This window comes from Corythoichthys intestinalis, chromosome 14 (assembly GCF_030265065.1).
Source record: "Corythoichthys intestinalis isolate RoL2023-P3 chromosome 14, ASM3026506v1, whole genome shotgun sequence".
In the NCBI taxonomy this organism is placed as follows: domain Eukaryota; kingdom Metazoa; phylum Chordata; class Actinopteri; order Syngnathiformes; family Syngnathidae; genus Corythoichthys; species Corythoichthys intestinalis.
The window spans coordinates 39,893,515-39,920,744 of record NC_080408.1 but is presented as its reverse complement, the minus strand read 5'-3'; the positions used below and the strand labels follow the sequence as shown (position 1 = coordinate 39,920,744).

General features: G+C 39.3%; 1 protein-coding gene across 9 annotated transcripts in view; it reads right to left on the bottom strand.

The window, feature by feature from the left end:
- The window catches only part of LOC130930261 (adhesion G protein-coupled receptor L2-like), a 236,617-nt gene that overhangs the window by 113,705 nt on the left and 95,682 nt on the right, over positions 1–27,230 (bottom strand). For all 9 annotated transcript variants that reach the window (XM_057858087.1, XM_057858091.1, XM_057858090.1 and 6 more), the window contains exons 4-5: positions 14,582–14,691; positions 3,712–4,512 (exon numbers count right to left, since the gene is read on the bottom strand). In XM_057858087.1, the coding sequence (XP_057714070.1) occupies positions 3,712–4,512; positions 14,582–14,691 (911 nt within the window). The remainder of the gene's footprint in view (positions 1–3,711; positions 4,513–14,581; positions 14,692–27,230) is intronic.

Here is a 27,230-nt window from a genome sequence, read left to right as displayed (position 1 = left end):
ATCACTGATGAGTGGTTTAAAGCTGCCCTGCCCACTATAAAACACAAACCTGGTAAGAAATGTCTTGATGAGAAGAATTGTCTGACGTGCATCATGGCTCATTCAAAAGAGCTGTCTGAAGACCTGTGATGGAGGACTGTTGATTTGTATAAGGGTGGAAATGGATATAAAACCATCTCCAAAAGTCCGAATGTTCATCAATCGACAGTCAGAAAAGTTGCCTATAAATGGAGAGAGTTTGGCACTGTTGCTTCTCTCCCAAGGAGTGGCCGTTCACCAAAGATGACGCCAAGAGTTCAGCTCAGAATACTCAGAGAGGTAAAAAAGAACCCTAGAGTGTCTGCCAAAGACTTACAGAAATCACTGGCACAGTCCAATATCTCTGTGCACACATGAACTACTGAATATGTAAAGCTATGGCTAAGAATTGTGTTCATGGGAGGATCCCACGGAGGAACCCGCTGCTGTCTTAACAAAAAAAAAAAATAAAATAAAAAATGTTGCCCGCTTAATGTTTGCAAAAAGGCACTTGGACACTCCACAGAAGTTTTGGTAAAATAGTTTGTGGACTGATGAAACCAAAGTTGAATTGTTTGGGAATAACACACATCGTCAAGTTTGGAGGAAAAATGGAACAGCTCACAAACATCAACACCTCATCCCACCATGAAACATGGTGGAGGGAACATCATGATTTGGGGCTGCTCTGCCGCCAGAGGGCCTGGACAACTTGCAATCATTAATGGAAGAATTAATTCAAAAGTTTATCAGGATGTTTTGCAGCAAAACCTGAGGCTGTCTGTAAGACAGTTGAAGCTAAAAAGAGGATGGATGCTGCAACAAGACAATGATCCAAAAACAGAAGTAAATCAACTTCAAAATGGTTTCAGAAAAAAAAAAAAAAAACACGTTCTGGAGTGGCCAAGTCAAAGTCCAGACTTGAACCCCATTGAGATGCTCCGGCATGACCTAACGTCAGCGATTCATGTGAGACATCCCAGGAATCTGACTGAACTACAGGAGTTTTGTAGAGAACAATGGACCAAGATTAGTCCTGATCGATGTGCCAGACTGATCTGCAGCTACAGGAAGCGTCTGGTTAAAGCAGTAATGTGAAGTAATTTCTTCACATGCCAAATAGGGTCACAAGTAATTAAACATTGTCCAACAAATAAAGCATGAAAAAATAATTCATATGTTGTATATTTGACAAAATAATCGTGTTTCCGAAGTTCGAGCCTGAAAGGGGACAAACCCGGAAGTGATACGTCACACCGGGAACGCGATGGCACCTCCATACATACGGCCGCCACACAAAGCCCTTCAAACAATGATTCAAACAGCGATATAAGCGATAGATCAAGCGCAAGGGAGGAGATCCAAGTTTTTGAAGAGTTGGAGGAAGAAGAGGAGATTGGAATTTCATGTCATTAGCCAGACGCTAATCATGATGCAAACAATGTGCCTAGACTTCCTGACATGGAATGGATACAAGACCCATCGAGATTACAACATTGGTAAGATATAGGCTGTTATTATTTTCATGATTTGAAGATGCAGATATTTGCACACAATTTTATGTTTTTGTCTATCTGATGACATTGTTTAAAAAAAAAAAAAAAAAATCAGACTTCATGTTCATTTTGGCAGATCCGGCAGCTCTCGTGCATATAAAATAATAATATAAAAACGTTGGGGGGAAAGAAGGAGATGAGTCATTGTTATATCTTGACCGAGTGACCCACACGACACCTTTATTGGCTTTTACAACTTTAATCAACGTCTTGCCAAGTGACTCTGAACAACTTTTCTCTTATTTTAGTTAAGGAGTAAGGCAAAAACAATAACACATCTAAATGACATGCGCACACTCTACTGGTGAACTCCCATACTACAACTAAATAAAATCCACTATATCACAGTCGCCGATTGCTTTCTCCACTTTATTGTGGCAACAATAAGAAAACAAAGTGGCGTCTAATGGCGTGAGGAAATGTAGTTTTTTCACACAAGCGAACAGATTACAAAGCACCACTTCAGTGTTGTCCCGAGACTACATTTCCCATATTTCACTGCATGGCCTGGGCGCTCGCTGATTCGCTGCCAGTCATTAAAAGCAACATTTGTCACCTGTCAGCGGCTCTCGCAAAGCGGCGAAGCACAAACTAGAAGGCTTCAAAGCGATCACCGTGAAAGAAACGGCGAACCGTACAAATGCAATGCAATGCTTGAAGCATGAAGGTGGAAATACATAATACAAATACAGATAAATAAAAAATAAATAAACAAACTCACCGACGGTGTGTCTCTTACTGCAACACGACCGTGAATTACGCGACGCCGACCCGCTTATGTGCACATCCACACCCCTTTCCCGATTGACAGTGGATTAACCCTTTCGGGCAAGATCGTAGATGACGCACAATTTAAACACGCTTAACATAGCGAACGCAACAACAACTATGATCGGGGATAGCCTTGGCTAACGTCGCTAGCTTATACTGTTCATTCCACAACAGTTGGCAGCTCTGCTTTGTCAAAGTCATCAGTCATCTATCCAAAAATCACACACAAATTACTTTTTGGCAAATCCTTCATCATAAGCAGATCAGTTAAGGAAGCAGGCATCTTCGAAGTGTTTGCAGCAGAGAACACTACTCGATGATGGCATGAAATTCATTCGCTTCGTGCGAACGAAAGATGTCCATTTACGTGCCCTGCTATCCTTTGGCCACTCATACAACTTTTTGTTTGAGTGAGAACAAAACATCGCCACACACCGCCATGGCATTTTACCGAGAAGCAATGCAACAAACAATACTGTTCTATGGCGGACTTCCCTCGCACTTCCCGGTGTGACGTAATTTCCGAAGATTTCCGAAGATTGCCGAAGAAAAGCATTTTCGTTGTCAAGGGCGTTGCTATGGGTTAAACAAAGAATCTGGAAGGGTTGCGTTAAAAAAAATAATGAAAATATGCTTATAATTGTTTAGCCATTGATATTATTCAAAAACATGGTTGGCCAACCTTAGTTCACATTTGGCCTTTAAGTTATTGCTGCCAAAGGGGGGGGGGGCACAAAATATTAAATGTGATGGTTCACTGACTTATTTGCCCTCTTCTGTCATTGTTTGCATACTATCCTCATTAAAATATGAAAACCTATAAATGTTTGGGTGGTTTTAGTTAAAGCAGACAGTTTTTTCATCCGTGTGATTTTGACAAAGATCAGATCACAGTTGATGGTGATTATATGCAGAAATGTGACAAATTCCAAAAAGTTCACAATTTTTTTCATACCCTGTATAGACATTATGGAAATAACTCTCCCTGGATAACGTGTGTAACCAAGATAATCATGTAACATTTATTTTTTTAATTAGAAAGTTCTATGCCAAAGACGGCATAGATTAATCAAGAACCAGGTTAGTTTGAGATTCATTTAAATTATCGGTTACCGATTACTGGTAAATAACTTATAGATTAATCAAGAACCCGATTAGTTAGAGATTCATTAAATTCCCTGTTACTGTTAAATAACTTCCCTTCCACCGGTTAGGAAAACAAAGGTTAAGGATTAAAATGACCATGGTGTGCTGACAACCTCATAGCTTTATCTAGAGCCAGGGTTAGATTGGGGTTTTGGGAATGAAACATAAAACTCTTGATCACGTGTGAGAAAATAATCAAATACAAAACAATTTCACTTACCTTCAACAGGATCAGGCGGTGCGAAGTTGAGGTCGTAGCGAAGGATGTAAAAGTTATTCCACACGTATAGCTGGTTGTCTCGGGGGTTGTAATCCACAGCCGTGATGTACTGGTACTGGTTGGGGAAGCCTATGTCTGTGTACTCGCCTTGGCTGAGCTTGGTGTTGTATATGTAATCGATCTGGCTACCGCCGCCCTCGTTCTCACTCTCCTCATAGGTGGAGCGCACCACGTGGAGCACGCCGCACACCATAAAGGCATTGGATGCCGAGCGTTTGTCATAGGCTGTGTCCCATGAGGCCTCAAAGCGCAGCGTGTATGGGTTGAGCTGGCTCACTACGATGCGGCCGTTGTTCTGTTCCGTGGCGTAGATGACCCAGAGGCCCCTCTCATCCACAGCTAAGTCAATGTCAGTCTTGCCGCCCCAGCGATATGGAGATGTGTCATGGTAGTTTGCATTGTTGACAATGGCTTCGCCGCTTTTGATGCGCGTGCGAAGATCGAACTTGACAATGTTGCGTGTACGCTCCTTGTTAAAGAAGATGGCGCCATCATAGGCCACGAAGCCAGTGCCGTCTACCCGGTGGGGCAATTTGTATGTGGTGGTCTGTCGGTTGTTTTGGAAGTCCTCAAGAGAAGCGTACTCGATGAGAGTGTCAGTGCGGTATGGGGTCCAAGGCATGAAGAAGACCTTATCCCCAGCTTGTAGCGGGTCTTTGCACCACGATCCCGCTTGTTGCTCTGCCTCGTACAAGAAGGTGGCGTCGCCGATGCCCTTTAGAGTCCCAGGACAAATGAAGACTAGCAGAAGAGAGAAGAAAATAATGCTAGTGACAATCAAAAAACAGTAGCATCACTTTTGCTGCTGTTCACTAGAGTTTGGAGTAATCTTGATACTTCCAAATAGAACGAAATTACGTGGAAAACATTAAGAATCCTGTAAACAAAAGGCACCACAAATGGATTTTGACGCTTTGTTTCTATAATCAGCCTATAGCCCCTTTCATACAGTGCATGTCATGAGGTTCCCATTTTTTTTTTTCCAATGTGGGAAGAACATGAAGAATTTGATGATTCTTAACCTAAAGTGGGGATCTTTAAAGATTTTAAGGTCCCATGCCCGAAACCGAACAGAAAGTTCACAATTTTGCTTGAAAGCAGCCATATTGCAGGAATTTAAGCGCTTTAATCGCGACTAAAGAATTTGCTAAAATGAGCTCTTGAAAGCACTTACATACAGATTTGTGACCTTTTTGCCAACGCCACAGAATGGAAAAGGCAAAATGTCAATGTTTGACAATTCTTTTAAAGGATTCACTTTTAAAAAATTTGGAGGGGATTTTTATCATGACAAGTCGTGAGAGAAAGGACAAATGAGCAAATGTAGAACGTACAGCAAATTGGCCATTTCATTTATTTCCCTGCCTCGCTGTGCTGTGTGTAAGGTATTAAGTTGGCATACAACTTTTACAGCTTCCAGCATGACAGGTGTTTTCCGCATGTGTGTAGTGAGCTGAGACCAGGCTGTGAAGTTAGGCCCAAGGCATCTAATTATCTAAATGCGGCAAATACAACGGCTTTGTTAAAAAGCCGTCACAATATCCCACTTTAGCGAGTGGTAATTTAAAGACACAGGTGTGGAAATAAATGACACCTCTACTGCTCAAATCTTTCAGGAATTACTGTGTGAAAGGGGCTTGTGTCTGACATCGAATACCACATAAAGGGATTATTTCAATATGTTGTGTATTTGGTGACATGCATGAACCAAAAATAATGAGGCTTTACGTTTTTGTGAAGAAAAAACGAACAACACGTCGTCAATGGCAGCAAAGCAGATGAAAATGAGGCAGCGGGAATTGAACAGCAGCACAGGATTGTCACCACATCTTTGGGAACAAAAAGTAGCACTGATGGCTGGCCAGAGCCCTATATATTCAAGTTTTGCTGTTTAGCACTTTGTGGATTCTTGTAATCATGAGTCTCAGCCAGCCATCACTGCTAGCACACATGACGTGTGAAATATACTATACTAAATACAGGATTCACACTTTTTTCCCAATGGATATTTTTTTGCTTTTTTATTTATTTATTTTAATTGGTGCCATTTCTTAAAAATCTAAATCATAGCCGATAAAGCTCAAGCCAGGTACCCCAAGTCTGACCAGTTTACAGTGATCAATACACATTTTGGTGTACACACTGATGATCACTGCAGGCTGCAGTAAACGTCTTAAAGCAACACTAGGCGACTTTTCAGTTTTGGTTGATTTTAACGTCGCCATTGGACAAAAGCGTAGTGTTTTGCCTAAAGGAAGACTTTTTTCCATGAGGATGAGTGCAGACCCAGTGTCATAAAATCATGATCTCCCTGTCGCCTGCAGATGGATTAAACAACATTTCTGTTTCCAGCTCGTGTGTGAAGGATGAATAGTAATAAGGTAATGAATCCAGTTATGGCTAAACATTAGCATATGACGGTTAGCAAGCGTTGACTAGTTCAGTTGGGGGGGGGGGGGGGGGCGGTGTTACACCAGCAAGTGAAAGCCGGGCCAATGTTTATTTTTTAGTATCCTGGTAGCCTCCATTTTTTTCCTCTCTTTTGTTGCTCTGCCATCTTTGCAGAATTCGCACAAAAGCGTTATGGAGAAAGGGGAAGTGACGTATGCTGTAAAAGCAGTCAGCACATTTGTAGTTTTTTATGTGGCAGGGTTCCTGCCACCCTCCTCAAAGTTAATTAGTGCTGGTGAAAGTCATACAGACCTCCTCAAGATATAAAAGTGGTGTCATTCAACTAGTTGTCAATCCTATACATTACAAATGTTATGAAAATATTTTAGAAAGGTTGAAACGTTACCTAGTGTTGCTTTAAGGCCCATGCAAGAAATTGGAGGGGAGGTCGACCATTTTGTTTCAAAACAAAGTTTGTGTGAATAGCGTATGCACGTATGCTATGCTTAGACTGCAAGGCTGCATGACGTCACCATCGTAAACCGGAAGGGGGTCAACATAGAAGCGCGCTCGCATACAACCCATGCTAGTGCTGCTTGTTTTCAGCTGGTAATCTTTCCAAAAAGAACATGCCGATTAAACACTGCTGCTATGGTACTTGCAGAAACAACTCTAGACATTAAGACCGTCCACATATGAAGGATGTTTTCTTCAAACGTTTCCCAAAGCCAAAAACTCAGATGGGAAAAATGTGAACAATGGATCAACTTATGCGGACGCCCAAAAGATCAGTTTAACGCCAGCAAGGTGAAGCCGTTCATCAACTTCATATGCATTAAACATTTTGTTGGGGCTGATCCATTGCCAGCCCCGAAGAGGTAAGCCATTTTGATATTTTTACTTATTTTTTAGCGTGGCGTTTTGCCATGCTGCTTCTGTCTGACCAAGAATGACCGGAATTTTATTTTTATTTTTACAGTGTATCACAAAAGTGAGTACACCCCTCGCACTTCTGCAGATATTTAAGTATATCTTTTCATTGGACAACACTGACAAAATGACACTTTGACACAATGAAAAGTAGTCTGTGTACAGCTTATATCAGGGGTTTTCAACCCAGTCCTCAAGGCACACTGTGGGTCCTGGTTTTTGTTCCAGCCGATCCAGCAGAGACAGTTGAACCAATGAGGCTTCTGCTAAAACAAGCCACACCTGACTGCAATCAACTGATTGCACTTGTAAAACACCAGATTGGGGAAAAAGTGTTGTCATCTTGTTTGGTAAGAATGAAATCCTGCACCCACAGTGTGCCTTAGTGGAATAGGTTGGGGACCCCTGGCTTATATAATAGAGTTCATTTATTTTCCCCTCAAAAAAAACCCCTCAAAATATAGTCATTAATATCTAAACCCCTGGCAACAAAAGTGACTACACCCCTTAGAAACTACGTACATCCCTAAATGTCCAAATTGAGTACCGCTTGTCATTTTCCCTCCAAAATGTCATGTGACTTGTTACAGGAGTGTTGTCAGCATTGCTGCAGATATTGAAGTGATGGGAGGTCAGCCTGTTAGTGCTCAGACCATACGCCGCACTCTACATCAAATTGGTGTGCAACTGTGCATGGCTGTCACCCCAGGAGGAAGTCTCTTCTGAAGACGGTACACAAGAAAGCCCGCCCGTCTCATCAGACCATAGGACATGGTTCCAGTAATCCATGTGCTTTGTTAACATGTCTTCAGCAAACTGTTTGCGGGCTTTCTTGTGTACCGTCTTCAGAAGAGGCTTCCTCCTGGGGTGACAGCCATACACACCAATTTGATGTAGAGTGTGGCGAATGGTCTGAGCACTAACATGCTGACCCCCGACCTCTTCAATATCTGCAGCAATGCTGACATGACTCCTGTAACCTTTGTTGCCAGGGGTTTAGATATTAACGGCTATATTTTGAGTTATTTTCAGGGGAAAATAAATTAACTCTATTATATAAGCTGCACACAGACTACTTTTCATTGTGTCAAAGTGTTATTTTGTCAGTGTTGTCCCATGAAAATATATACTTAAATATCTGCAGAAATGTGAGGGGTTTACTCACTTTTGTGATACACTGTATATCACAACAGTCGTGTAGGCCTATTTTTCTAAATTAAGGATATTTAAATAAATTAGCCATGTTTGGCCTTGGTCTTTTTGTAGAAAGCCTGTTCATGCTTATAGGTAGGCTTTATATTTACCAGCTTTCCCTTTTCTGGTGTAAAGAAACAACCTTAGTAAGGGGGAAGTGTAAATAAAATTAATAGAATTAAGATTTGTTATTAATGAAAAAACAAAAAGTGTTCGTTGGCTGTCACTGAGTAGCATTTGCAATCACTATAATTTTTTTTTTTTTTAAAAAGCAATATAAATTACCCCCAAGAACAGTCAGAGATGTAGACAACCACATGATTATATATATACACAGTGCCTTGCAAAAGTATTCGGCCCCCTTGAACCTTGCAACCTTTCGCCACATTTCAGGCTTCAAACATAAAGATATAAAATTTTAATTTTTTGTCAAGAATCAACAACAAGTGGGACACAATCGTGAAGTGGAACAAAATTTATTGGATAATTTAAACTTTTTTAACAAATAAAAAACTGAAAAGTGGGGCGTGCAATATTATTTGGCCCCCTTGCGTTAATACTTTGTAGCGCCACCTTTTGCTCCAATTACAGCTGCAAGTCGCTTGGGGTATGTTTCTATCAGTTTTGCACATCGAGAGACTGACATTCTTGCCCATTCTTCCTTGCAAAACAGCTCGAGCTCAGTGAGGTTGGATGGAGAGTGTTTGTGAACAGCAGTCTTCAGCTCTTTCCACAGATTCTCGATTGGATTCAGGTCTGGACTTTGACTTGGCCATTGTAACACCTGGATACGTTTATTTTTGAACCATTCCATTGTAGATTTGGCTTTATGTTTTGGATCATTTTCCTGTTGGAAGATAAATCTCCGTCCCAGTCTCAGGTCTTGTGCAGATAACAACAGGTTTTCTTCCAGAATGTTCCTGTATTTGGCTGCATCCGTCTTCCCGTCAATTTTAACCATCTTCCCTGTCCCTGCTGAAGAAAAGCAGGCCCAAACCATGATGCTGCCACCACCATGTTTGACAATGGGGATGGTGTGTTCAGGGTGATGAGCTGTGTTGCTTTTACGCCAAACATATCGTTTTGCATTGTGGCCAAAAAGTTCAATTTTTGTTCCATCTGACCAGAGCATCTTCTTCCACATGTTTGGTGTGTCTCCCAGGTGGCTTGTGGTAAACTTTAAACGAGACTTTTTATGGATATTTTTGAGAAATGGCTTTCTTCTTGCCACTCTTCCATAAAGGCCAGATTTGTGCAGTGTACGACTGATTGTTGTCCTATGGACAGACTCTCCCACCTCAGCTGTAGATCTCTGCAGTTCATCCAGAGTGATCATGGGCCTCTTGGCTGCATCTCTGATCAGTTTTCTCCTTGTTTGAGAAGAAAGTTTGGAAGGACGGCCGGGTCTTGGTAGATTTGCAGTGGTCTGATGCTCCTTCCTTTTCAATATGATGGCTTGCACAGTGCTGCTTGAGATGTTTAAAGCTTGGGAAATCTTTTTGTATCCAAATCTGGCTTTAAACTTCTCCACAACAGTATCTCGGACCTGCCTGGTGTGTTCCTTGGTTTTCATAATGCTCTCTGCACTTTAAACAGAACCCTGAGACTATCACAGAGCAGGTGCATTTATACGGAGACTTGATTACACACAGGTGGATTCTATTTATCATCATCGGTCATTTAGGACAACATTGGATCATTCAGAGATCCTCACTGAACTTCTGGAGTGAGTTTGCTGCACTGAAAGTAAAGGGGCCGAATAATATTGCACGCCCCACTTTTCAGTTTTTTATTTGTTAAAAAAGTTTAAATTATCCAATAAATGTTGTTCCACTTCACGATTGTGTCCCACTTGTTGTTGATTCTTGACAAAAAAATTAAATTTCATATCTTCATGTTTGAAGCCTGAAATGTGGCGAAAGGTTGCAGGATTCAAGGGGGCCGAATACATTTGCAAGGCACTGTATATATGATCAGGTCAGCTTTTTCCCTGTCTTTTTCAGTCCTCAACACTCAAGCCATTCGTATGTTCCTCCACATCTTTTAACAGTTAATTTCACATCAGGGACATAATTTTCCGGGTAAACATCTAGTTCGTACAATATTTACATGCATCTAGCATGAGGGACAAACTCGAGTTTGACCCCCCTAGCAACAGTTGCAAACGTCATGAATATTAATGAGCAAAGGTGACCTGTGACGTGCAGTACGCTATTCCAGTGTACCTCTTACAAGAAAACTTGCCCAATAAATGTTGCTATCAAAGAAAGACTCTAAATGCTGAATCCTTTTCGTCCAAGCCATGGACTGTTGCGAGGGTGTAATGTTTAAGTTTCATCACCATGAAAACAGGAACGCAAGAGCCAATTTATTGTAACTTGTGTATCTTTTGTTCCTCTTTTTTCAGATTGGGACATGATCACTCAAAATTCTTGACATTTAGTGATGCTAAATAACAAAGTAAACTTCAGGACTCGTCATGAAAAACGAGCGTTTAAGGGTCCGTATTGTTACTTCTTTTCTACTTTTTCAGATTGCGCAATTTTTAGAAACTGCATTCACCCATGTGAACCCTGTACATAGGAAAGCTAGCTCATTTTTCAAGGGTTCATATGATGCAAAATCCAGAGACCCTGGAAAAATCAGCACCCAACCGTCTGTTTTTGTACGTGTGTTTCATTTATCTAGAAAACGCTCCATTTGTTTCATCAATGAAAAATTTGGGAGTCCATATGTGCAAACAATCCTCCTACGGGTGTAGATTTGTCAGTGGGAGGTGGGGGACTTGTAGTGGGGCGAGGTTGGGGGCTGTAGTCAACACCACAGAACAAGGAGAAGACAAGAGAAGGAAGGAGGGAGGAGGAGGTTAGTGGCGGTTTATTGAACCACTGATTTTTACCTTTTTGCTCCACTTCTATTTCAGGCGGTGAAAAAGAAAGAAAGAAAAAAAAAGTAAAATTGGGAGAGAAAGGTTATCATGAGTCATCTGGCAGGTACAAGAAGAGAATTAGCTGTGATAGGATGCGACCCTGACATGAACTGCGCATAGTCTGCTTTTAGGAGAAGAAGAACTATGGGGAAAAAACGAAGATGTTAGTTAATGAACAGTCATGTGCTCGCTCCCTTATGTCTTAAACTGACGATTTAAAAAGCAACGATGACAACAACAAAAAAACGACTCTACACACAGAGGCGCCATAACAATGCAGTGCTAATGATACAAGCTTTGAAAAAGGGGGCTATGGTGCAAGTTATATTTATGATCGGTCGCAGCTGCTGGGCAGAGGAGAGACTGCATGAAAAATTGCACGTTAGACAGCAGAGGAGGTTAGTGGCAGGAGGTGAAAGGGAGGTCTGTTTGAAAGAAAGGGGAATGCACACCAAAAATGAATATTTCTTGCAAGTGTTTACAATTCATCAACACTAAGCACTTTCACAGGGGCGCACATGAATCTTGGCTACGCTCTAATAAACTCGTCTCAAACAAGCTTTCAAGCAGGATTTACGCTCGTCATAAACGCAGACGGCGTTTAGAACGCGAAAGTGAATTGAATGGATACATATGAAATGGAAACCTGGCAAAATGCAAGTGACGTCCTGAGTATAGCGTGTCATTTTATTTACCAAGGAACAAAATTCTCTCTTGCTTCGATGATTTTGCAACGTAGTAGACGTTTGATCAGAGGCTTTCAAATGGTCTTACAATGACAACAATAAAGAGATTTAGCTGCATAAGACAAAAATAGCAAAATGAAAGGGATCACATCTTGTCATTGAACAATATGTGGGAATGTATTTTTTCCATTTAAACATGAATAAAACATAAATAATAAGAAAAATGATCATCTTTCATTTTTCCATTAAAATGTGTATGTTAATTAAATATAGCGATATATTAAAAGACAAACTATTATCTTGGCAAAATATTTATGATATTATGATAACAATTGCCAAATTACATTATGATGTGTGATTATTTCAAACATTTTAATTTGGTCAAAATGAACAAATAAATGTTGATTTTCAGGTAGAAATGGCAACACAAAAGAAAAAATACACAATATAATATTAAAACAACAACAACAACAAAAAAAACATATTTCCTTATCGGGGTTCCAAAAACTCAAGGTAAGTTAAAGTCTTAAAATGTAACCCTTTATCGCCAAATATATCACATTGGATACACTAAGAATTTCATGATTTTGAGACTAACTTAAAATTTAAAAGTTCTTTCTCAAAAAAATTGATGGATACAAGTCAACACATGCATCTGCAGGTTCCACGAAAAAAATTATGAATCAGGATTTTGCAAGGGTTATAGGTATTAGAGTGCTTATTACGCATCATTTTGATTTGTCTTTTTTACAAATTTGAAAAATAGTTTCCCATTAAGACCTTATTTATCAAATTATAGGGTAGGGTCCTCTAACAATTGCTTCATATTTCAGGCCTTTAAGACCAACTAGACAAATTAAAATAAAAAAAAAAACAAAAAAACAAAAAACAAAAACAAAAAAAACGGGACATCGGGTAGAGTGGTTTAGTCGTTGTTATATGAAATACCCGGAAGTGAAGCCACGGCAACAACGCAGAGAATCAAGAAATGACATCATTTATAGGTATCTGTTTCATTCTTACCACAAGAAAGTGATCCCTCGAAAATCGAAAATCCGCGAAGTAGAGGCGGGGCTTATTCATATATTCATATATACATAAATATATGTGTTTGGGTGTGTTCAATGTATTTATTCAGATTTAACAGCATTGGAAAGAGATACATATAGGACATGTTTAAAAAAAATTTTTTTTAAAACTATATGTATATATAATTTAATTTTTGGTTTTAAGCACTGCAAATGTAATAAATATGATATAAATTACATATACTGTATATAAAAGAAAAAGTGATCTATACATGTATACATGCATATATCAACATTTTTAAATAAAATGCTGCATTTTTTTTATTAATTGAAAAAAATAGACTGAAGGCCCGAAGTTTGAAGCGCGATATAGCGAGGGATCACTGTATACATTCCTTACAAAAGTTTTTGTCTGATTACTAAATAATCCTCTTTCACATTTTTAAGACTTCTAAAATTGGGTTAACGGTTATTACAGGGTTTTTAAAGCCTTATTCATAGACTTCATTGATGTGACACATTCGCCATTCACTGCTTCACGCCCTCCCGAAGGAGGCAATCCCATACTCCGCTTCATTTAATGGCAGTCGGTCACATGCAGCGATCTAACGCCGGATTTCAGTTGAAAAAGTACGGAAGCTGTACTGCATACAAACAGGAAGGATTGTCTCAGGAGTGATTTGTTCGAGGTAATTATTATATTTTTCGTATCATGCATGCATTTTGAAATGTTGTGAAAAAAATCAATGGGCGAAATTAGCCGCTACAGCATTGGCATTATACTCCGCAATATTTACGTAAAATAAATGCTACATTCACTTTGTTTTTTTTTGCTTTTAACCAAGAATCAAGACTCTTTTACGTCCATATCTACGAAGAATTCAGGGATTTAAGCATTTATTCACAAGAATTTTCAACAGAAAAGCTCTTTGTCTGTGTTTCTACTCGGTCGGCTTTGACGGATATAGGCCCCCTAGGAATCGGCCCCGCGCCCCGTCAATACATTATGAAGTCTATGCCTTATTTTTAAAATAATGATTTCAATGTCTTTTAAGACTGATCCGTGGAAACTCTGCTTATATATTATTAAAGATACATGATTACTAAAAATGAAAATAATGTAGTTAGTCAATCACAGGTAAAAGACATTATTAGAACAATACTACTACCACTATAAAAAATACTAAAAAAAAAATACTAAGTCGTATGTCGGTTTCAGTAATTAAAGAAAATGCATACATGTATCGTTGTAGTTACTTAAAAAAAAGACATTTAAAAAAAAAAATATTCAACTTAATCTTATTTTTATTCAGTATTTTTGAATAACAGAAATAGGGTCCATTTATATTTGCAGTTCAGTTTTACAACCCTCCAGTTTCAACTTGAAAATAAATTACATTATATTTAGCACTAACTAAATCAGCTGTGATACGAGCATTTTTTTTTTCTCGCAATGCTGCATTTTGTCACAGTGGTCCCTTGGCGAGCCATTGCCAATAATTGCCATAAAATTACATCAGCGCTGTACAGCTTGTAATGTTGGCGCCATAACACATAAATTGACACGCAGTGCTCTGTGACATGCGTTTAAGAAAAAAACAACACACAATAACAACATCAACAGCGTCATTCATCATGGTGGTAATACTTACTATAGGGAACACACTCATACTGGACCTCTAAGTACTTGTAGGTGCCGGGGCATGGATCGGGAAAGACATCAGAGCCAGTGACAACCACACACTGCGTACGGTTGTTGCACCTAGAGGGAATAAGACAAGATTGACCACAGATGTCATCACCCGCAGGGAGATCAGTCGGCACAGGCAGCGGTCATGAGCAGCCGTAGCTCGTCATTAGGGCGACGTGTAGCGCTACCTTCAAGTTTGCACATCCTAAAAGTTGAATGCGGCCTGACAGGAAAATCTTTGTTAAAAAAAAAAAAAAAAAAGATTGATTTGATTGTGAACCTGTATGCCTCGTATTGCTCGTGTAAGTGTTTGATGATGTATGTTTCATACTGTAAGGAGTAGTGGTCGACCGATATGGGATACTCAAATGTCGATGCCGATACCGATATCGAAAAACATTTTTCAGCTGATTGCCGATATCAAAGCAGATTTTGAAAGGCGATATTTGAGGCCGATATACTCATGGTTTAATAGAACGTAAATTATAAAGGCAATTTTTCCAAAAATTGCTTCAACAGCTTCAAATTTATAATCACCTGAGACGTAACGGATGAATTCAGTCTTGTGCTACCAAACCAACGAACGCAGCGCTTCTTTTTATGAATATAATCACTCCACAAGAACAGTACATTATTTTCAAACAATTAAACCCACCAGGACGTCATGGCGAGATGTTAACAAGTGAGAGTTTAAAGAGCATATGACACCAGAAAAAAAGTCTTAAATGGCATTATTATGTGAATTAGAATCATATTTTGAGACGATTCGACTATATACAACAATTTAGCAAAGCGCAGATGACGAGAAATTAGTCTTTTAATCTGCCGGTTAGCCACGCCTACCATTATAGGGCTTTAGCGTCCCCAACAGGTGGATGACGTCAGCAGTAGACTGGGCTCATCGGTTTTACTATTCAGCCCATTGAGGGGGAATTGTTCAGAACGAGGAAAACGCGACGAAGAGAGCCGGAAAATGTCATTGTTTCAGTCTCTCTACTCCCAATATTTTTACAGGATATTCTTTTTATCCAAGTATTTTTCCCCAATAGCTATATAAATGGCTTGAGAAGGACCAGTCAGCCCGTCGAGGGGGAACTATTCACAATGAGGAAAACGCGACGACGAGAGCGGCAAAATGTCATTGTTTCTGTCTCTTTACTTCAATATTTTTACAGGATATTCTTTTTACCCAAGTACTTTCCCCAATTGCTAAATAAATGGCATGGTCATGACAAATAACAATCTTGTGCTAAATGGAATATAAAATAATAAAAATCCATTTATTCAAGACGACATGGCAAAATTACTCCATAATGGTCAAAACAGTCGACTTCACCTTTACTGTCACACCTCCCTAACGATATTTTATGACACCTAAATCGGACATATGTAATTTCCCTTCCCCGGCTTCGGAGAATGTAAACAGACCAGAAGGAGTGACAGCTAGCCGACATGCTAACCCGAACCGAGGGACGTTTCAAAGTCTTCGAAGTGGAAAATCACACATAACTAGCCTGGATTATTTGACATGACGACCCGGTTGTCGAGTTTCTTTGCGGATCGGCAAACCGCCCGGCGGAGAGCAATTTACAGTTCGTTCCCTGGAGGAGGGTGGCTGGAGTTGTTGTGGAGCTAACGTGCTAACAGCTAACTGCTAATGAGCATGAGGATAGCTTTTTACATGCCTATCAATGATCAAACGTAAGTAGTCCTTTATTTAAAGGAATTTTATAGTGTTTACTTTGTAATCACTGTATTCGTATTTGACATAATACAAAACAAGATGTTTACTCACTTCCTTGTAAGTCCAATGGTCCCACAGTAAATATCCACGGTGAATGGGAACCTTTTGAAACTCCAAAAAGGCGCATACGCCTCTCCCGCACACAGAATGATTTTTCTGCAGCCGTTTGGCTGGCGTGATGCAAAAAATAAAAGTATTAATCCGCAAAATCAGCTGAATCCTTCGTCCTCATACACAACAGTACACTGTATAGTGAAGAGAACGTCTTCTACCGTACACGTCACAGCGCCCTCCTCCTCAATGAGAGACCGAAGCCGGAAGTCACTCATTTTCATGGCGCGGGATTCAAAAAACTAAATAAATATAGCGATCGCTTCCACACACATCCAAGCGGTCCATATCATTCAGGGGCATAAAATACCGCGTGTATTATGAAATAAACATGCTTTTCCGTGTCACAGGCACTTTAAGAGGATACTCGCATGGCTAAAGCTAATGCTAACACTAAGTTACATTTAGAGTGAAAGCATCACTCCATAAACACCTTTAGAGGATAAATAAAGCAACATTGCATATTCTCTCATGCACGATAAAAAAAAAAAAATCCTATCATATTTACAAAACACGCAGGCCTGAGGCTTCCTGTAGCAGCCTGCCTTCAAGCTGTTACGGGCAATAATACCTGCCTGCAGCTGACAGCCACTACAAACAACGCCAAGTTGCTACAAACTATGCCCATATGATGCTACGTTAGATATCACATGTAAATAGAACTACATGGGAAATGAAAGACTCAGCGGTGTTAGCACATGTATAGAGGACTAGTTGCAAAAATGACAGACTCACCGACGTTCGTAAACAGCCGCTATCTTAAAGCAGTAGACTTCTCAGGAAGGCTCTGTTGTTGTGAACCTTCCTAGCGAACCAAAGTAACTTTTTATATAAAATACTCCTAAACCAGAAAAATCTTGACTTATCATTAAAGATGAAACAGTTTTAAAACATGTGAAAACATGTCGAAAGTAGACAGAAGGGAAATAATGCATAAATTTAACGGTTGATTCACAACATTAAATGACTACCAAACACAGCAAAGGTTACAATCTAGTTATCGCGATATCCGCAAACTCCTGTGTCTAGTTAAGTTTAGGGTAAAGATTTAGGCTAGGTCCTATTGTCCCAAAAACCCTTTGAACTTCACACAGTACAGTAAACAAATTCTTCGCGCCACCGTACTAATAGCAGGCGTGGTTTGGAGGGGCGTAGTTTGGATGAGGAGTGGTTTGTAGCGTGGCTGCGGCCGCAGTCAGACCCTTCTCCTTTAAACTGCTGCGGGGTCCTTCCGAGGTCTTACCGTCAGTCAGCTGAGGCCACAGTTGCCCACACAGATGCCTGATCAAAATCATTTTTTATCGACTTTTTTTTTTTTGTTGCCAATTGGCCGATGGCCAATGTTGGAAAAAAGTCCATATAACGGCCCGATATATTGCCCGGCAGATATATCGGTCGACCTCTAGTAACAGTGACAATGTAGCCTGCTGCATTAGCTACTCACCATTGCGTGTGTCGTTTCTTGCATGACTTAAAAGTAGGGCTGTCAAAATTATCGCGTTAACGGGCGGCAATTAATTTTTTAAATTAATCACGGTAAAATATTTGACGCAACTAACGCACATGCCCCGCTCAAACAGATTAAAATCACAGCAGAGTAATGGCCGCTTGTTACTTGTTTTTTGGTGTTTGGCGCCCTCTGCTGGCGCTTCTGCCCAAATGATTTTATAGGTTTCAGTACAATGAGCGAGCTGGTGTAATTATTGACATAAACAATGGCAAGCTACTAGTTTATTTTTTGATTGAAAATTTTGAATAAAAAAAAAATTAAGAGGGGTTTTAATATAAAATTTTTATAACTTGTACTAACTTTTATCTTTTAAGAACTACAAGTCTTTTTATCATGGATCGCTTTAAGAGATTGTTAATAATGTTAATGCCATCTTGTTGATTTATTGTTATAATAAAAAAATATACTTATGTACCGTATGTTGAATGTATATATCCGTCTGGTGTCTTATCTTTCCATTCCAACAATAATTTACAGAAAAATATGGCATATTTTATAGATGGTTTGAATTACGATTAATTACGATTAATTAATTTTTTAGCTTTAATTAACTCGATTAAAAACTTTAATCGTTTGACAGCCCTACTTAAAAGTAAAATTCATTCAGGTGCAACCACCGCTTGTTCGTCATAAAACACGTTTAAAGACTGTTTTATTATTTTTCACATCATAATATTTAACTGCAGAGCAGTGGTCTTGTGGTTAGCACATCTGCCTCACAGTTCTGAAGTTGAGGATATTTGAATCTGAACTTCCTGTGGAGAGTTTACATTTTAAACCTGTGCTCGCCTGGGTTTTCTCTGGGTACTCTAGCTTCCGAAAATAGCATCATGAGGTTAATTGAAGCGTAACTTGTTTTGAGGTGTGAATCTTGAGTGCAAATGCGCCTTTATACACAGTGTTTGCTCCCTGCAATTGGCTGGTGTCCAACCAAGGTGTATCTGCCTCTCGTGTAATGGTAACAGTAATTAAATCATTGTAAATGCGGCATGACTATGATTGATGTCAATGGGAAACTTGGAGGTACCACTGTAAAAGGCCTGTCGCGTGTGCATAAATGCGGACATTGCAGGTTGAGCGCTTATGAAAAACAGCAGCTAAAGGCATGTCAGGTATTAGAGTTGGCATTTCCGCTAACGTCTGCGTCTATGGAGAGGGAAGACATTCGTTAAAGCGTCACACGGCAGGTGGCTATGACATGTAACAGACAGACAAGCGAGCGAAGACGCTCCCCCTGCTCGTGTGCAACAAAACACATCAATGAGGAAAAAAAGATCTGCAACAGCGCACTGAGCCAATTGTTAAAGTTTGCCTTTTTCGCAAATGTTTCTGGGTGCAAGTAAAGTTCAAGTTAAGAGGCAGAGGGAGTTGAAAAGAGAGGAGGGGAGGAGGTAGGGGGGGTTGCACTTCAAACGAGTTCATTTGAGGAAGAGGGATGGCGAGGGGATAATGTGAGTGTAACAGAGGTGCAAAGACGATGGAAAAAAAAATGTGAGGCCGAGATGAATATTTCACAAGGTCAGCCGCTGCTGCACAAGCCGGACATACATTTAAACATTGGAGGGCATGTTTAAAAGAGCCGTTAGTCATTCAAGAGGCCTCACAAATGGGATCGTTCTGCACAATAATTACAGCAAAGGGCGAACGGTGGGCTTTTATATGCGAGATGCATATAAATGCCATTTATAAAGAGACATGCATTTATCAAAAAAAAAGAGCACTTTTCAAACACGCTTCATTTGCATTAAAATACATCTGCTACTCAGAAAAAGTTTGGGCTATTTGGCTTTCTGCAAAAATTTCACCATTCAGCAAATGTATTATTTTTTTCAGATCATTCCCTATCTATAGATAACCCCTACTACTACTACCCCTACTAAAAAAATCTGCACTTAGTTAGTTTTTTTTGTGGCACAATACTGTTTGCAGTATATAGGTCAATGTACTCTGTGTACTTCGAGAGAATGTAAATTCACAACACTTGCGAATACATGCATGCATAAATAATTTGACAGTCTCAAAAAAAATAAAAATAAAAAGAGGAAGAAAGAAAGAAAGAAAGAAAGAAAAAAGACAATAAAACAAATGACATATGTAATTAACACTTTTTAGATCAACAATAAAAGTTAACTTACATTTTACTGGAAAGCCAAATAACTCCACCTTTTGTGAGTAGTGTTTGTGGAAAATCAAATTGCTCGTGCGCAAATGGTTGAGTTGCTGGAGTGCCTTCCTACCAAATTGAAATTTACACACCCACATGGAATTTTACTTTGCTTACAGGACAGATGTATGACTTTGCTAGATCACTCTGATATAGCCACAATTTTCGGAAGATAAGCCGCTACTTTTTTCCTTCATTTTGAATCCTGCGCCTTATAGCCCAGTGCAGCTTATTTGTTAATTTATTTGTGTTAATAGGTAACACTTTGTTTGACAGCGGTGTCATAACACTGTCATAAGACCGTCATAATTATGACATGACACTATCCAGCACCTTATGTCCTTAACGCTGTTTATGTACCGCTTGGATCCGTTACATCCATTCAAAAATGACATAATTTGCTGAATAACACTAGATGAGATCTGTTATAAGCATTCATAAATGGTAATGACAATGTCATTTCATAATTATGATTGTCTAATAACAGTCCTGTGGCACCATTGTCACATAAAGTGTTACCAAATACTATAAATAGCAATTAATGAAACAACTGAAACAGTTACTGAAGAAATAATTAGCACAGAACATGAATTTTGATTGTTATTTACATCTGTAGCGCTGCAGTGCACGCTCGGAGGCATGTTGGACAACAACAGTGTTGACAGCAAGTGGCAGCAGAGGTTGACTGTCTCCCCTGTGGGAGCAGTGACTGCTAAATGAAGCTTTTTGAAGCAATGAAGCTTTGCAGCCAATTGGTTCAAAGCTTCATAGTGGTTCATTGGATCTTATGACAGTCAAATGATGCCGCTGTCAAATAAAGTGTTACCGGTTAATATCTTTTGTTGTAAATATCCCATAATTCAGTGAAGACAGCTGTGGCTTATAGTCCAGTGCGGCTTATACTGTAGTGTGAAAATTACGGTATATTGTCTGTTCTTTGGCTGTCATTAGTTTGCCGTTACTCACACATATTTGGGGTGGAATCACAGAAGAAACATTTTCTTCCAAAAACAAAAAAACTAAAGAAAATGCAAAACTTGTAAAGTCACATATCATCATGAGCTGATTTCTCCAACTGATTACTGATTAAAAGCATTTGGCATTTAAAAATTCACTTTTGAGCCGCGGATTTTAATCACTATACTCGAATCGACAGCAACAACTTTCTCACCACAACGTAAAGGCTGACAAACCATCCAACAAAAACATTAGAATATATGAAATACTTCTTATAAGTACAGCTCACAATTTTATTACTTATAGTATTTGCTGTGGTGTTACATTTGTCGCTTGTTACATAAAGAACTTTAATTGCCGTTTTCAAGACTTAAAATCGTCCACTCTTTATCGAACTTGGGTTGTTCCTACTTGGCCTCTGTTGCATGTGATTGCAGCTCTATTGCACTGAGCTCATTCTCGTGGTGGGGGAAGAAGAAAAAAAAAAAAACATCTTTTCAATCTCCGCTGTCCTTTTGCACCTCTGACCAGGCAGGGGAGGATTTATTCAGCTGCTTTATGAGTGGGTCAGGGAAGGGGTGGCAAATACCAGACGGCATTAAAAAGCGCGCACATACCGTATTTGGGTTAATGGAACATTTTTTAGTGTTAGGCAAATTTCTCAGACAATTTTGTGAAAGGAGTTTAAATTTAAGGAATTTATGATCTGTCATAATAAAAGTCAATGCCTGTTGGTGATATTTTGTCAAGATAAGTAAATTTAAGACGTTTAAAGCAAACCTCGGACTTAAAGACTTGTAAGCTCTAATAAGCTCTTACTAAAATATGTTATTACAAACACATAAAATATTGCCATTTATTTAAAAATCTATAATATTTAGTACATGTTTTGACCTACGGAGGACGCCATGTTTTAGGCGTGAAATGAACGCTCGGGGTGATGACGTAGATTGTCACAGTCACTTGACGAATACTACCGGGTTACTGCAATTCCGTCCAACACATTCGCTCATCGGCTAAAAGCAGCGAGTCTATACTATTTGTGTTTTTATTGAACCTTTTATTACCTTTTCATTGCCTCAAAATACTTTTTGCATGTGTTTTCCTCTCATACTTTTAAGGATTGTGTTTTGTTGTCGTAGCTTTAAAGCAGATTGTTGATCTGTTGACCACATTAGTCACGTAGCATACTTAAACCACACTTATTTGATATTACTACGTTTAAGTATTTTCTTAAGGCATCTTTAGTATGTTCTGTCTCTATGTATCTAAACAAAACAAGTTAAAAGTGCACGGTAGTACTTAGGGTGTTAACTCCGCCTCTTGTAAGAGGTTTCGCGTGAGTAGCAAATTTTTGCAGAACTTTTTTTTCTACTCTCGTATAGTCTCACCCCTTCTTTCCAGTTCATTTTGCCTTTGCTGGTCGCTTTGTGAAATATCGACAGTGTTGTCATGCTCATTAAAATTCCTCTCGGGTTCAAATTGAAAGGGTTGAACAGATGACATGTTTATGGCGGAAAACACAGACAAGACTGAAAAAGCAGTTTGTGCTCTTGCACCCCTCTTTAAAACAAACTGCTGTATTTTAAGCCAAAAGAACTGTTGTGTTTGATAGAACAATATGTCAAATTACGTCACAATGAAAAATTTGGCGTCTGTAAAAAAGTCACGGATATCTACCTCATAACTATCGCTTAATTGTTTTTTTTTTTTTTGTCACTGTCGCATTTTCCCCAATATGTTAGATGATAAATAATTGATCCAAACAAAGAAAAATTGAAAAATAACGTTTAAAAGGGTAACTATATTAAAAAGAAAATCTCAACCACTCCTTGTTGTCTGCGGTTTCTGCATCGCGACCCTTGTTATATCACCATGTTTCACCCATTAAAAAAAAAAAAAAAAAATCCGAATGTGGCCATTCATAGTTGTGTCTTGACACTTGGTGATACATGCTACATGGAGTTTTTGGGTTGAAACAAGGTAAGTACGCGATAATATCTCGTTACAGTTGTGGTGTCTTTAATTCTGCTCTTGCCCCCAGTTAGGGTTTTGCTGTTTATTTTTTTTTATTTTTTTATTTTTTAAATGCCATCCTGTTCAAAATTTTTCTTCCTCCAGAAAATTGAGATTTTAAGCTTTCCAATGAGTATCACACATGCATATCGGACAGTTTTGAAATTTGGCCAAATTGGGGGTCTCAGAGTGGAACTTCAAGTCTCCTTAGTGTTTTCCGCCATATGTCACTTGAGTCATACTCGAGAAGCCCGGCAGCATAACCATGTGACATCACCACCCTCCGACGTCAACAACAATGGCGACCTACGAGTTAAACTAATTTTAATATTTTGTATAAAAAAGAAAACATCAAGAGGGGTTTCAATATCAAATTATTTTAACTCATAATGACGTTTATCTTTAAAGAACTGCAAGTCTTTCTATCCGTGGATCCCTTTAAGACTTTTTTTTTAAGAGCCCTACTTAAGTAAAGTATTCAGCGGAGTACCCACATATCAAACACCGGAACAAATGTGTGTATTTTCCCACACTTTGCGACAAAGACACCAAAGGCAGTGCTAACATTGGGTGGCATTGAGAAAGATAAACATGTCATTCATTAGAACTAGGAGGGAATGACTCATAATTAGAGTTAGATCCGATTATCGGCCGGGCCGATTAACAGCGCCGATATTTGGAAATTTGACGTGAATCAGTTTTGGCCATTTTTATTCCGACTGGCCGATACGAAAAAAATCAATTTAAAACTGTTATTTCGGTTCACATGCAGCCAAGCTTATCTCTCCTGCACTAGTATTCACCCCGTCCTCTGATTAAATCGTAATGGTATATGGAGTTGCACTAGTATTTCCCATTTCCACCTTTTTAAGGCCCTCAAAGCGCTTCACACTATTTCTTAATCTACCTACTGGTGACGCAGCACCAGGAGCAACTTGGGTATCTTGGTCAAGGATACTTAGACGAGGTCATCAGGGCTTTCTTTTCTGTCGAAAATCTTCAGAGAGCTATTCATTTAACATTTTATTCAACTTTTTAAGACATGTTTCCGAGTCTAGGAAATTCAGGCACTTCTGGAGCTTTTGTCTATTTCTGTGATTCAATAAACATGCTTTAGGCATTTCAATGAAGTTCATTCAATTTTTTTTACGCCAAGTTTCACTCTTACTGCAGATCAATATTGGCTCCAAAAATCGGTTATCAGCCGCTCTAACTACTAATAATCGGTATTGGTCCTGAAAAACACATATTGATCGAAACTTTACTCATAATTGCCAGTCCTCCCAGCCAAAAAGGATGGGACTTAGCGTTTGATCATTAGCTAGGAATGGAAATGTTTCTCATTTGATGGCTTTCTTTTTTCTCCAACACTAATCATCACCATATTGTTTGTTTTCTTTTAGAAATTCTTGTTTGCTTAGCTCTAAGGAAGACGGAGCAAAGTCGAGCAAATCCTTCTGTGCTGTTGTCATCGCATCAGCCACAATTCACACTCCCTCTGATCCCAATGATCTCAGTCGTCAGAATAAATCTGTTGGTTGTTTCTTGCCATCGCTCACCCGCTCCCGAGGGGGGCTTCATCAGGGATATCGTTTCGAAGTGAAGGCGAGAGTTTAATTCGTCGACAGATGAGGTGTGCGGTGTGGCGGGCTACGGTCATCCTGAGGGGAGATCGCAGACTCTGGATGTAAATTTAGAAGGACAGGGTGAGACAGTGGGGCTCGGCTCTATTCCCAAGCGATGGTGTGGCGTCATAAATAAAGGTGGGAGATAGCAGGAAGCCAGCACTCTGTGCAAACAGGCTGAACTTTTGCCGGTTACTATTTATGAATAGTTCATCCGCTGGCCTTGAAAAATACACACACCTTTCGGGGGCGAGCGCAGTGAAGTGTTGCCGTCGCCGCCACCGTTTGACAGTGAGGCAACATCCTGTGAGAGGGTAACGGGGATGAAAGGCGCCGTGATGAGCATTGCCTGCTACCTGAGGCACAACCACATCAATGCGGTACAAGTGTTTGAACAAAGCAAGCCCGGTGCCCCAGATGGGGAATTAGGAGGCTTTTGGGTGACTCACAGTCTGTAGGAGTTGCACTAATTTTAATAACTCAACGTCGGTAGAAGCAGCACGCTGCAAACGGATGGCAGTTCCTGCCTGTCTAGAATTAATCCCATCAGTTTTGATGGGGGAAGAATTTGAATGCTATCTTCATAAAACACCAATGAATAGTGTATCAGTGGACATCAAAGCCTAGAATTACACGACAGATCCACCTGCCCAATTCAGATGTAATGCCTTAATACCAATGTCTGTCATGTACATTTCAAGTGACAACTATACAATATGCCTGCATTAACACTGATGGTGGGAAAAATGCATATGCAGACGCACAAATTGTAGGTTAATTCATGGCAGTGAAAGGTTGTGTTTGAAGGGGCACATCCCAGGTCAAATTGATTGGATATGTACTTTTGTCATTGGCAGCTAATGAGCTAATAATTGCAAACATTCATTCATTTTCTGTTCTGCTCATTCTCACGAGGGTCACAGGGGTGCTGGAGCCTATCCCAGATAACTACGGGCAACAATAAATTAAAACATTACCCCCCTTTATACTGTACTTCATACAGTATAAAGCAGGGGTCACCAAACTACGACCCGCGGGCCAGATACGGCCCGCCTCCACATTTGGTCCGGCCCCTTGAACAAAAAAAATAAAAAATAAAAATATTATTATTATTTATCCCCCCCCCCAATAGTGTTATTTATTTCCTGGCTTTTTTTCTGTGAAGAACCTAGAGAGGGTTATTTGGTTATTATCGATTTTATTAATAGTGTTATCATTATTTATTATATTATATTATATTACTAATAGTGTTATTATATTATACTATATTATATTATATTATATTATATTATATTATATTATATTATATTATATTGTAATTTATTATTAGGGCTGTGAAACGATTAAAAATTTTAATCGAGTTAATCACAGCTTAAAAATGAATTAATCGTAATTAATCGCAATTCAAACCATCTATAAAATATGCCATATTTTTCTGTAAATTGTTGGAATGTAAAGATAAGACAGAAGACGGATATATATATTCAACATAGAGTACATACAGTGCTGCTCGAAAGTTTGTGAACCCCACAGCAATGGTCAGATTTTTTGTAAAAAAAACTCAAATAACCTTATTAAATGTTAAATTATACCCAAATCCACAATACTGACATTCCAAATAATGGACTGAAACAAAATAAATAGTTATATTGTCATTCTTTATTTAGCAAAAGTGGTTGATTTAAGAAAAACTCAGATATCATGTGTGCAAAAGTATGTGAACCCCTTCAGTTAATAGGATATTGCGCCTCCTTTTGCAGAGATTACCTCAACCAAACGGTTTCTGTAGTGACTAATCAGCCTCTCACATCTACTTTGGGGGATTTTTGCCCATTCTTCCTTGCAGAACGCAGTCAGTTGAGAGAGGTTTGATGGGCGTCTGGCATGAACTGCTCGCTTCAGGTCCCGCCACAGCATTTCAATGGGATTTAGGTCAGGACTTTGACTGGGCCAGTCCAGAACACGAATCTTCTTCTTTTTCAGCCATTCCTTGGTTGTATTGCTGGAATGCTTTGGATCATTATCATGTTGCATGATCCACCTTCTGCCAAGCTTTAACTTCAAAACAGATGGCGTCAGGTTATGTTCTAGGATTTGACAATATTCCTCAGAATTCATGATTCCCTGGACTATGTGGAGTTGTCCAGGTCCTGAGGATGAAAAGCAAGCCCAGATCTTGACATTCCCACCTCCATGCTTCACTGTTGGGAGAAGGTTCTTTTGGTGGTATGCAGTGTTGACTTTTCGCCAGACATGGCGGTTTTGGTTGTGACCAAACAGTTCAATTTTGCACCTACATCAGTTGATGAAAACTCTTTTTAATTTAGTCTCGACAACACAACTGTTAAAAAAACAAAAAAAAACTACTGAATTGATTGATTAGGAAATCAGGTTGAAATAATAGAAAATTCCAAAATGTTGAGGGGGTTCACAAACTTTTGAGCAGCACTGTAAGTACTGTATTTGTTTATTATAACAATAAAT